At 30.2% G+C, this 14,139-nt stretch overlaps 2 protein-coding genes across 30 annotated transcripts in view; one reads left to right on the top strand and one right to left on the bottom strand.

Annotated features, from left to right (window-relative positions):
* The window catches only part of LOC130891028 (basement membrane-specific heparan sulfate proteoglycan core protein-like), a 251,525-nt gene extending 237,873 nt beyond the window's left edge, over positions 1-13,652 (bottom strand). For all 29 annotated transcript variants that reach the window (XM_057795615.1, XM_057795511.1, XM_057795537.1 and 26 more), the window contains exon 1: positions 13,374-13,652. In XM_057795615.1, coding sequence (XP_057651598.1) covers positions 13,374-13,472 — 99 coding nt within the window. In that variant the 5' untranslated portion in view covers positions 13,473-13,652. The remainder of the gene's footprint in view (positions 1-13,373) is intronic.
* Positions 1-14,139, top strand: part of LOC130891259 (threonine aspartase 1) — a 93,477-nt gene that overhangs the window by 75,695 nt on the left and 3,643 nt on the right. The gene's annotated exons all lie outside the window — the stretch shown is intronic.

Raw genomic sequence — 14,139 nt, 5'->3', positions numbered from 1 at the left:
AACAATAAATAACCGAACCTAACCTTCTACAATTCCGCCCTAAATGTACCGGGTGTCCCAATAAGTACGGCGCCCTTTCATTTCAAAGAAACGGTAACAAAAGTTAAGCATTTGCCAAAATTAATCACAAATCGGCATATATCTGATTAGTCTATTCTTGCAAATAAGATGGGAACCTCATAACAATTCAATTCTTCTTATCCCAACATATCTTAGGACACGAATTAGTTGTGAAATAAAAAACAAACCATCCATAACTTTTTGTACCGCTGGTATTTAGTGAGATATCGCTATTATTACTTGCAGAAAATAATGGAATGGAAATTGTAGGCAGAGCAAGGAAAGATGAGGTATTAAGGAAACGAATATAGGAAAAAGATGAAATGGCATAGCAAAATATAGATGATCAGGAAAAGGCTACAACGGAATGATCTTCTATGATAAGTGGATCGATAGGACATCCCCTTAGGATGCGACTCCAATTCCCATGAGAATGTACAGTCATGTTTTTATACGTGTAGATAATAAATGGAATATGAATGTTATTTTAGATGTATATTACGGTTGGCGATATTACGCAGATTGCCCCTAGCATGATCTCATATTTTTTTAGTTATATAAACTTTTTATGTAATCCACATCGGAAAACAAATGATTGGTATTATTGTTTTTAGGTCACTGTCGTAATATAAATCAATTTGTCGTATATTTTTTTAAGTGAGAATAATCAAAACAAGTATCTCATTTTTGAATAAATGTTTTGTCTAAATTATGTTGCTGTAAATCGTCTTTGTAAACTTTCATTCGATGTTTATGTTAAACCCCCTATTACTTATTCCAAGTGATTTTTAATAAAAAATTTTTTGGAACTAATTATGGTAATGGAAGGGAATCCACAAAACCAAAAAGCCGTTCATCAATAAAAGTGGACAATGGAAAAGAATACTGTTTTGGAGAGGTAACCCAATTTGAATCTCTGGGTGTAACAATTGGAAATGATATTCAAGACGTGGGACAGAGAATTGGAAAGGGAAAAAAAGCAGCAGTCGTAAAATCAGTGTTGAATTCCAAAATAGATCATCGAAAGATAGAATTTACAAAACAGTCATTCGTCCAACTGCTCCGAGCCACGTATATTACAAATAAACTAGAAGTTTAATAGAAGAAAACATTAAGATAAATTATAGAGGAATTAATTTTGATGAAGGTGTCTAGGAAGATCAACTATGAAACCACGAGCCGACGTGGCTTATTTAAGCTGAAAGGCGAAGGAGATTAAACCAACAATCAGTGAAATAACAAGGAAAATGCTGATGGTCTACTCAAATGACTATTCCATTTTTTTTTCTTCGGAAACTTCGGAAATGGTTTTGAAAGGTTTATCTACAAAGTATTTCGACTAAAAGTACTGTTTCTGCAGTATATACTCATAAATTATGAATGATAAGCATTTAACATCCAATTATTTCTAATTTTCGGTTTACACATACATGATATACGTAGAAGGTCCAGTCTTCTTCTCTCCTCCAAACGTTTTGTTACTATTTGTGCAAGCAAGCTCAAATGACATTTGGTTCAGTTCAAACCATCGTTTTTTGTATAAATATTAATTTGAACATCCTCAACTGCTTGATAAATATTATAAATTCAAATATATTTCACATGACATAGCTTGGAAGGAAAATTATAACTGATAGAATCAACATTAGTACAGTCCTTGCACCATAAAGTAGTTAAAGCAAAATTTTAATGATATATTTTAAATACTTCAATTGCTGCAATTGAACTGCATAAATTTTGGATAATTATAAAATTAGATTAAGTGAGAATAAATCAAAATAAGTGAGAAACTATTAAATATGTAAAATCTGGTTGTTAAATTATGGATATACACTCAAGAAAAACTTCGTGTAAATTTAATAAGGCTTTATCTAGGGCTTTATTTAGGTAATTTTTTGAAATTTTTTGACAGCAGTGTCAAAATAATGAGTTCTATAGCTTTCTATTCTATGAACTCGTTCGATGAACTTGTTAATTTAGCAGAATTAATTTCGATATACCAATATTGCCAATGACTTTGAAAAGAATAAATAGAACAGATAAAAGGATCATCTAATAAACACGGATCAATATATGTAATTAAAAATTTCAATTTAGTGTATGAACACGATTTCTTAATGAATTGTTTTTGCCGGATCCCGTAATTTCGCAACGCGTCCGATTTCGACTGGCCTGGAAAACGTATGGAAAAGGAAAGGTAGAAAATTGTAACCTAATCGAATGATGGCAAACTTCACAGGTACGCAAAAGCTTCAGGTATATAATCAAAGCCGATGTTCGTCGAATTTATAATTTGATGAAACACTAAAATTATGTATCGTATTACTTGCTTAGTTTGATTCATTAAGTGTGAGTAATTATATCAAAAGTTGGCATAAAATTAAACTATAATAACGTTGCGAACTTTGCGATTTTAGTTTTGAACTTTTTAATAGTGAAAACTGCTCGATACAAACTTTTAATAAAGGCAATTCATTGCTGAGTTTCCAAAAACTACAATTAAACATTTTTTTAAAATAAGTACTAGTAGTTGAACGTCTTCATTGTACCCTGTATGACCAACATACTCAATCCGTGTCAATCCTAAATTTTCCGTGGCGAAAAATATTCTTTTGCCAATTCACTGAGTTCAGCCGATATTTGTGGTTAAGACATTGAAATATTTATTTCGTTGACTTATTCAAAAACTATTTCTGTGGGGGTGGATAGAGACATATGAGATGAGACAAGGTAAGGCCCACTGTTCTGCTTTCTTACCAAACAACTGCTCCACTTAAATAAGCGAGAAATTCGACTAGTGACTGTCTGTTCAAATTGGGTGACGCAATTGTTTAATTCTGATCAAAAGAAGACTTACATCAAAAAAACTTAATCCAAGTAATTTTTTCGTCGATATGTTACAGTGGGTACACCATTATACTCGAGAAAGACCAATAAAGTCGACACAATGGAGTTCATTGGAGGCAAGCAAGCGAAAATCATTGTTCCGGACAACAAGATCTCGAGCACACAGTTTTGGGATCCCAAATGATTACTGATCAAATTTATATTGATTTGCGGGCAAGTTTTAAACGATAAGAGTTTTTGTTGCGAAAAAATTACGCGAAGTGCGTTACGATCTGGTCTACCGTATTCATCTTGTCCACTCTTATCTCCGATTTTTTTTATTCGTAAATTTGGTGGCAAACGATCTGGACTGGACTAAAAAAGTTCATCCGAGTGAACCACCTCGTTGAAATTTCATATTACTCTTCTACCAATCGCACAAAAGCAAGATTTATAAACAATTATCCAACCAAAATAATTAAACTGTTGGTATCGTAGGAGGAAAACATATTTACATTTAAAATTTATTTCTAAACAAACGTATAGAGAGAATGGAATATTTGTGTCATCGTTCTTCTTCTCTTTTGTTGTGTAGTTTGAAATTATGTTTGTGCCCTACCAAATAATGTTCTAAACGTAATGGTCAATATGCGATATCACTTTCACTATTGATGTTTTTGCATTTTAATTTCCTACGAAAATATCGATATTATCTATTTTTAGTCCTTGTAATGTCTATCTAATAAATACATTAAACTAAAAAAAGACTAAGACCATTTGTCACAGTCAATTATTTAATGCAATCAATATATTTGTACAAATTATCACCATGGCCATTAATAATATTTCATGGGACGAAAAAATTTATAAAAAAAAAAGCTAAGGATGTTATTTTATACATCTGATGTAAAATGAACTTAAATTAGCATAATCTAAGTAAAGAAAACAAACTTCGATTCAAATTCATTTTTTGATCACTTGAAAACTGAAAATAGATTTTTGATAGTGGTCATAAGTTATTTTCAAACAAATCTCTATGCATTTTATGACCGGTATTTAAAATGTATTCAACAAAACCGACTTGAATATAAAATTCCTTGAGTAGAGAAATTATGTTAAATTATGTAAATATATTCAAAACAAAGGTAGTCGAACACATTAAAATTTATTAATGTATAGAATTTTAGCCAAATAGAATCTACAATTAAAGAAGATGAAGTAGTTAATATCATATTTGCACACAAAATAATAATATTTGGTGCAAAAAATATCATGTTCACGAGAATTGTTATGTTATACATATAAAACTAAAATTTTTGTTTATAATGTCATCGAGAAGAGATTTATATCACTTCTTGAGTAATATGGCCCTTATTATGGACGTGAGTAATTATTTTGTTGTCAGATCTTTCGTTTTTAATATCATTAATATGATGTTCTCGTACTCAATATAGAATATTCTTGCTACATCTGTAATATCTACCATTATTGAATAAGGAACATTAATTTGATAATTCTTCAATGCAGAAATTCGTAACAAGGTTAATAAATTAGTAAAGGATCCAGTGCAGTAAATGATTTTTTAAATTCGTGCTGCAGCGAACCAAACGCAAAAAATATTGGCAAATATTTCAAGTGACCCCAAAGAAAATATAGAATATAGAATGTCAGTTTCCAATTTTTGCTTTGTTTATCAAATAATCATACAAAACAAGACTTATGATTCGAAGTACAGTACCCATAGTTGTTTGCGACTTTTGCAAAAACTTTCTTTAGGCTTAGATAGAAAAAATTGTCGCATTTTCAACATCTTCCAAGTTCTTCGATAATGGTTTAGCATTGTTTTGTTATAAGACAATCTGATTTCGGTTAACTAAACCTGATATCTCGAACTATTTTAAATGAATTCATAATTCCACCAGACACACAATGAGACTTCTGGTAATTGTACTTTGTCTAACCACTTATTTCTCATATTCAAGATGTTTACACACCTCTACTCGACGTTTTGCTTGAATTTCTGTTAATTTTTGTGGCACTATCCAATGATTTTAGATGGTGATCTTTAGAAGGTGGTCCAAGGGTGTCTGATAATCGGAGATTGCTGGTAGAATGGACGACCTGAACGCGAGCGATGTTCAAGCGTCAAATCTCAAGTATTAAAACGATTAAACCAACGCACTGGTGTCCCCTCATTAATGGTGTCTTCCCTCTTCAATTTCACATATTTTCCTCACATATTTTTAATAAACCGTATAATAAATCTCTATAAAAATAACCAGTTGATGACCGATTCATATAATTCGATCATAAACATTTTTTATATTTAACCAGACTGAGATTTAATTCTTATTATTCATCAAAATCCAATCAACTTCTCCGAAAGAGTTCATTGATACCGACATTGAAAGTACATTTGTCTCAATTTAGTAGATCACTTGTTAATAGGTTCTTTAAATTAACTTTATTTATTAGAAAATAAATGGGATGGTTGGTTTAAATTCGTCTCTGTCAGATACTCAAGAGTATTTCAATAATTAATTACCAATTTGTTTGTATTTAAATACGTAATCAAAAATTGAATGACTACGAAGCACATAGTTCAACATAAATAGAAACTACGAATATCTAATGGTTTCTAGAATGTAGAGAAAAACATCAAGTTTTATTCGTGCGAAGGACATAATTCGGTTCTCGAAACGTCCAAGTGCTGAATGTTGATGTAGTGATAGTAAGCAATGTACAAATACTAAACCTTTTCCTTGATTCCTCCAATACACACACACTCAATCCAAACCGTCACTTCCAGAATGCATCCCTCAAAGAAGCGGCTATTTTCTTCAAAGTAGAGCCACTTATTTTGCAGACTTATTAGGATCTCAAAAGACCTTAAAAAGAACATCTTGCTACTACTCGAGACCTTTCTAATCTTCAGGAATCAGCAGGTCCTCTAATAGATCTTCTTCCTTTATATCTCTAATCAGATTATGTTCCTCTAAGCATATATCTTCTAATTTTTGATGACAGAATTGTGTTTCCTTATTATCGTATTCTTCAAAAGCAAGCCTTTCAACACTTTTCATATTTTCAGCTGTATATCGTTATCACCTTGTTTTTATTTTGGAACCTGGGTTTATTTGCAACCGCTGACTACCAAAAATACGTAATTTAAAACGTTACTGTCTTTGTTTATCTACTTATGTACTAAAAATTTTTTGTTTAATTGCCGTAAATTTTGTTCATTGTTCAACTGTAGTAAACCGATTATTCAAAAAAATTAACTATTATTGGTTTGAAACTGAAAATTCTAAACTAGCGAATTTATTACTCTTTGAAATAGAAATGTAATTACTTAAAATTTCATTTTGAATTTGTTATTTCATACAAAATAATCACAATTCAAACAACTTGATAAAAGTATGATTGGATATGATATTAAAATGAATTTATTACTTTTTCAACACCACAAATCTTTATAATACACTAACGTCCTTGGTCATCAAGGTGGTTCATTCTCTCTCAATATGATGCTTGCTAATCGACTAGTTTCGGATCCAGTAAATCGTGTCCAAAAATTATAGTTAACAGAAGGTTGTTAGAAAATTATTGACAAACATCAAAGACTTCTACTTAATCCCACAACTCTTGTTTAAACACTGGACGATTGATTTTTCATTCAAAAGTTACTCTTCCGTTTTTTTTTTTTGGCCAAGAGGATCATTATCACAGTGTTTTGGGATATCGAAGGTGTAATCTTTTAATACCGCATTTTTAGCAAAAAAACTTTGATTTCGTCACGACGATGCACATGCTTATAAGTTGACTAGTTCTTCGAAAAAATTATCCAGATACTAATTTAAGATCCAAAAAGAAGCAAGTGAAATAACCAGAACCCGGAAAAAAGACCAAAGCATTAAAAAACCCGTGTCGGTGCGTTGAGGTTTCTTTAAACGGTTATATTGCGCTGCTCTGTGCATCGGGCCTTCGATGATGTCCATGATTTTGAGGAAAGAGTGAAGACGGAAACAATGTATTCTAATACTTTCTAAATGTAAGGATCCACTAATCTCTGCGCATTTTTCAAGACATTTTTGGAATTTTGCAAAGACTGCCTGCAATTTGTCGAACTGATAAAATTTTTTAATATTCCGTTATCATTCGGATTTTTTTTCTGATAAACTATTTGTTTTACTTTTCCCCATACAAAAAATCCATTATTGTTAGTCTGAGGATCTAGCAGGCCAACATGTTAGATATTTACTCGGACTAAACAGCAGGGCTCACTGCAGGCTTCTCCAATTTCAGAAAGGACGTTGCACGGCTATCCACTTAGGAACGCGGAGCACGGCCTTTACCTACCTACTCCACGTTCAGTTCAGTTAATTAAGGGCTCAATATTTTACAATGCAAAAAAATGTACAATCACTTGCCAATTGAAATAAAATAATCTTTTTCTGCATTTCGCAATAATTTGAAGACATATTTAGAGGAAAGTGTCTTTTCTATTCTATTCCAATAATAATATTTGATTCCGGACATGTTGCTATGGACTATATATACTAATTATGACTATTATCTATATTTTCTATAATTTTCATTTTGTGAAAAAAAAAATTGAAAATTATTGTTGACGGATGATTTTGAATTTAAATATAGTGATATAAATGTTGATTATGAAGAACTTTTCGTCGAATTTACCACGAAAAAAGCATTTTACAGTAGAGGAGAAAAGTTTTTTTAAAAGTGTCCCAAGACTTTTTCAAAACTAAAATTATGTTGGAAATTTGTCTCTGACCAAGCAGATCTCAACTCTAGAGCGTCTAGAGAGTCGTTTTACCTATTTCGAAACACTGTATAGACAGAAGAAATTGTGAGGCTGGATTTGGTTTCCTTGTAAAAATTACTTCAAGAATAACTCGACCTTTGCAGTAGAATTTTAACATTAGCCGACAGATATCGAAAACCATAAATTATAAAACAGTGGAGAAGAAATAAACGTTTAATTTAAGGATTATTATATTCATAATGTTTTTCATTTGAATATAAAATGTGTGTTCTTGAATTCACAAGGTTGGTGGTTTGAAATAACAGTGTCCAATTTACATAATATATGGGTAAGGAATACTCATCACACGTACACACAAAATAAAACTAAAAACGAATATTATTATACTAAAATACATTGGTCGACACATTCATAGTCCAAAATAAATATTTATAATTATTTACAACTTACCTGCTTACGTAAAAACTAAAAACTATTATGTAATAACGGATCTACTGTTGCAAATATTCATGATTATCATAATCCGTAAATACTAGCTACAAACGAATGAATGGCCGTGAGTACAGAAGAAGTAACAAATTTAACGCAGAAACTGTCAAGGAAGGAAATTATGACAGATAAAACGGAAGTAATAAAAACAATATTAACAAAAATCTCCATGAAAAAGAAAACAAGAAGAATATTAATAATTTCATTTAGTTAATAATTTTGTCCTCACTATTTCTTGACAATTCTTGGTTTATGAAATAAAAAACCTAACCTAACCTAACCTCGAATGACGTGAATTGACGTCAATTGACCTCTACTGTCATTTGATGTTCGATGTCTGATGATGTCTATTTTTCCTATCCCTTAAGTTTCCTTTCTATATTTTCTGATTTATTAAACCTATATTAAAGTATATATTAAATTATGTATAATATTTAAAAGTTAAATTATCCGATCCTTTCCTAGTGCATAGCATAATTGAAAGCAATTTTTATACAAACTTTTCTTTAGACGTTCACCAACAATCAAATAAAATAATGACAAAAAAATGCAAAAAAAAATTAGATTAAAGTTAATACGGGAATGCCTGTAATGCCAGACGTCTCAAGAGAATCATTTAATCACTAAAGCATACGAAAAGATTTATTTTCTCTACGCAGAAGCGAATATATTTTATAAATTCTTACTTGGAGGACTATAAAAAGTATCGGGGAGTTCCGACCGCAAAAATTATATACAGGGGCGAGTGAAAACTTTCCTTTATTCGCGTTAAATAAAATGTTTCGGTTCGTCCTGTTGCATTTAATGTTTATTTAGTTTGCGATTTTTGAATTTAATTTTAGTGGAAGCAAACAAACTTGAAACGTGAGAAAACGAGAAATATAATGCGGTGTGAAAATGACAGAGCATATATAGTGAAGTAGTACAAATTGAGAACTAATGATGATATACAAAAAATCTAAAATAACACAAATAGTTCGAGCCCAAAGATTAAGATGGTTAAGACACTGGAATTGAAGGTCATTAGAAAAAATTAAGAAATTAAGTTAGTTAGTCTTTTTGGAAAAGTTTATCGTCTCGATTAATTGAATGGTAGTGAATGAATAGAATAATAATCTTTTTAATATCCTTATCATTACAAATTGCAATATTTTCGAACACTTATTTTCATTTATTGAATTATTAAAGTTGACCTCAAATAGAAGTTATGTCAGTGTGATTGTGAGATAACCCAAATTATAATAAATTATATAATTTTTTTTATATTTCGAGCTTACTATCATCGACAAAAATAATATTAAATATTAATGTTTAATTAATTTTATATAATACATTATATTGTAGAAAGAAGCCTGAAATAATTCGAGCACCAAGAATAAGATGGTGATGACACATTGCCAGATTGCCACAGCAGAGGATTTTTTAAATGGGGCTGGAGGGAGGAGAATACGAAGAGGGCGCTCGGGGAATATGAGAAGTCCAGCGGGACTGAAAAAACTGGAGAAGAATAGTGTAGTCAATGGTCTAGAAGACCTGCAGAGGTCATCTATGCAAAGATTTATTTGATAAATTATATCGTAGGGAAGAAATTATACATAAGAAACTAAAGCGTAGATGGATTTAAAGCAATGAAGTGATAATCTGTCAAATAAAATGTGATTGTCAATAATTCATAATCTATTAATATTTCCTCGCTATCAAAGGTTGTTTCCCGAACTTTTTCTAAAGTAATTTGGAAAAAACTTCAATCATTACATAGAATTCCAATATAAAGATGATATTTAAATAACATTATTATCTACTGTAATACCCCACTTCTACCAATTCTAACAGCAGAACGACGATGACGACAGCAGAATCCTTATTTTTTACTTTCACTGTTTTGTTCCGTTAAGTATATCTGGAAACGGTATTCGAGATCCGAGATGATACAGTTTAATTCAGAATTTTATATAATAGGTATAAACAATATAGTAACGCCAATGATAATTTGCAGCATACACCGTAATGGGTTAAAATTCTGGCGATAAGATAATAATATACAATAACTCACACGTTGAGTATCTAAATTACGGTATAATATAATACTCATTATTAGCTGATTTATCCTTTTTTTTTTTGTATAAAAAATTTGCTGATATTACGCTAAACAATAAAACGTATAGAATTATAGTTAGTGGTATTTTTTATGTAGTATAAACTTCCGATTTTTCATAGGCGCCACTAGAAACTAATTTTATTGTTAAAACGTATTTCAATCTTCTAAGGTAGTAGTTAGAAGCTGTTTCATCTGTGTACATACTTCAAAACCTTTTGGTTTTTTATTTAATTCTTGGAATTTCTGTAATTGTACACTGTTTTGTAAAAGTGCGTAAAACCAAAAGATCTACGGTGAAGTTGTTTTGAAAAAACTATATGAAACGTTATAAATATATGGAAATGTCTTCATACAAAATTATAAAAATGCTAAAGATGAAAAAAGTGAACTAAGAAATGTATCAGTGGACAAAAAAAATGAATCAAAATGATAGAAAATAATATAAATCGTAAAATGTGTGTGAAAAAGAAAATACAATTAATACAACTAGGTATCGAAAAATGTAATTACGTGATGACTTAATTGTTACCACAATGTCAAACACAACAAAAGAACATTTTAGAAAATTCTAATAATACCGAAATATCTCCAGAAAATGCTTCATTTACCTAAAGGCTGCATAATGAAAAGTTTAGGGCACTAGGATCAAAATCAGCTTGATTTGGTATCAACTTTTAAAGGCGAAGTTAATAGAATTACTACGGAAGTTATTCGTAAGTGCAAGACGAATGTATTCGTCGATTTGTTTTTTGTCAAGGTAGATGTCATCTGAAGCCTTTCATTTGGAAAGTATTATTTTATCTATGAAGTTCACTTACGACTTATTTTTATCGAATCTACCCTTAAAACTTTTTGAACAGCTACAGATAGGTAATTTACTGTGTTACGATTAGTTTTTGCGTCAAAAGTAGTTCTAAGAGACGTTGTTCGAACAATCCAGATCTATCAATCTATCCGAAAACTATGTTTAAACACTAAAAATCGAGCTAAATGGCAATATCAAGTACCAGTTGTGTTCAACGTCCAATGTCAATTGACTTTTTAGTGCCTGAACCTTTAGAACAAGACATCAAAGACCAAGCTCAGATTTTGGAGGTGGGTCAAATGAGCTGTTCCCAAAATGAATAAATGATCTTGTAATAGATTCAAAACATGCTTCAAAATTCTTAGCACCAATACTGAAACAATTTTTTTCCTCGGGACATTAGAATAAGTTTTAATAGTGAAGGCGTTATTTTTTCAAATTATATTTTGTTCAGATATCAAAAACTTATTGATAGAAATGAGATGAAATTGAAATAGTGGCAACTCTATGTTGTTTTGAAAATGGCGAACACAAGTTTCCCTGTTTTATATGTCTTTGGAACGGTCTAGCTAAACAAAGGAATTGGGTGAGCTAAAACTGGCCTTTGAAAGAAAATATGGAGCCTAGAAAGTAAAAGATAGTCCAGAATTCATTAGTAGCTTGTAACAAAATTACCTTTCCACCATTACATATAAAACTGGGCATCATAAAACAGTTTATAACTATATAAAGACGGGAGAGCGTATTTATAGGGTTTCTGGGATTCTGGGATAAGAATATGATATCTGACTATTGCTGGTTTTGGATACATTATTTTGCAAAGTCTATACATCAGAGAAGAGTGTAAAAATTCATATTTTTTTTTTGTTTTATACCATCCCAAACTCAGAAACTATAGCTGATAAAAATCTTCTATTTTTATTTGGGAAAAAAGCATATTATATTTCCCCGTATGAAAATTAGTTGGTATAATAGTACTGAAGACCCTTCAAATGAAAAATTACACATTTCGTCATAACTGCTGATGTCACCAATTTAAATTAACAAAATAATGAATTTATTCATACATTTAGTCGCGCTCTGTATATATACAATACAGGAAATGTCTAACGGTATAGAAACGAAGAATGTGTATGGAAAATCTGGTATTTAGAGATCTCTAGAATATAGAGAAAAAAACAAAATGTTAAGTGAATTAACAAATTTTTGGGAAAGTTCATCGTCTCGATAAATTGAATGGTAATAAAAAATAAACGTGAATGAATAAACTAATAATCTTGTTAATATCAGTCGTTATCATGACAAATTGCAACATTTTCGAACACTAATTTTTATTTATTAAAATATAACAGTTGACCTCAAATTAAAGTAATGTCAATGTGATTAAGAGATAACCCAAATTATAATAAATTATATAATTGTTTTTTATATTTCGATCTTACTAGTATCGACAAAAATAATATTAAATAATAATCTAATTATAAATCCTCTTTTCTCAATATAAATTTATATTATCAACATGGTAAAAAATACTGTGAATTGGGAAAAATAGAATCGGATGAAATTATGAATATAAATTTTTATATTAAGAAAAATGTATCACCTTATGAGACAGATTTTTAATGAATATTTTATTTATACGTAATATCGAATGTGATGATATACTTACGTGATTTTAGAATAAATCTAAGAAAAATTTAAAAAATCTCATATATAAGAGAAATTTTTGGGAAGATGTGGTTCTTTAAAATTTCACTCTGAAATTTTGTCAAATAAGATGGAACAAAAAAATGAATTAGAGTATATTATAGAAATATTGAAGACAAAAAATGTATTTTGTCTGATTTTTTGAAAAATTCACATTATAAACATACATTTTAAATTCATTTTAATTTTGCATATTACTTTTTGTGAGTTACAAAAATATTCGTGTCAAAATCATTTTAGGAAAAATTTTCTCGTAAATTAATAAAAAATAATTGGAAAAAATTAAAACAATATGCAATTTTCACATACATTTTATAAATTAGGACCTGCTTTTTCGACACTTGATAAATTTTATATAGCTCACGTTTTAAAAAAAATATTGAAATTTTGGAAAATATTAAAACAATTTGAAAAAAACTGCACAAATAAAACTATTCACTTCATAAAAGTATATTTTCAATCGAAAATTTCCTTAAAAAATAATTATGAATAAGTACATACCATATCAAGAAAGAAATATTTGGAAAGTAAATATAATGTTTTTCTATATCTAGCCGGCGTTACCATGAAATGCGAAACTGTTAACGCTAGCTAAATCTTACCTTAGAATCAGCAGAAATTTGATATAAATTTCCCACAAAGAAACATATCACCATCAAAGTGAATAAACTGAAAAGTTTCGGGGTGTTTGGTCCACCCATCTTCGGAAACAAATGTAATAGTTCTCTCTTTCGCGAAGTCTTACAATGTCATCGCACTTGAAATATTTTCCGATCGTACTTGCTCCAGCAGATGCTGCACTAAAAGATGAAATAACACGACGAGCGGCTAGGCAGTTGTGTCTCAAGCCGCAACGACAGTCAACTTTTCAAAAGCGAACACATGGCCAAGTTAGCGCGCGATGTTCTACAGTTTTGTTTTCGTTCAGCGTGAACTCTCTGAAATATAGTTGAACAATTCGCGCATCAAACAGAAACTCTCACGGAAACTACTAATAACTATTTGGCTCACGAGATAGTATCCGAGACATAAAAAATCACACATAATTGTATATACAACTATTGCGCATAGCTAACGGTGTTGCCACATCAAATAACATTTCACATATTTATATATATATATATATATATATATATATATATATATATATATATATATAAAATATTTTTTGATAAAGTATTGGAATGGAAAACCGAATGGCATAGGAATAAATCCATTTATAACTGCAAATATTTAATCTGAGCTAAGTTGCCATGGAATAAATAGAACAGGAAATTTTTTTATTCTCATCCACATCTCGAGAATATATTCATTTCATTCATCATTTCTGTATCGTATTGCCGCGCCATATAAATACAATATACTATT

Source organism: Diorhabda carinulata, chromosome 1 (genome assembly GCF_026250575.1).
Source record: "Diorhabda carinulata isolate Delta chromosome 1, icDioCari1.1, whole genome shotgun sequence".
Classification (NCBI taxonomy): domain Eukaryota; kingdom Metazoa; phylum Arthropoda; class Insecta; order Coleoptera; family Chrysomelidae; genus Diorhabda; species Diorhabda carinulata.
Note: the sequence above shows the minus strand (reverse complement) of the source record. Positions and strands in the feature narration are given on the sequence as shown.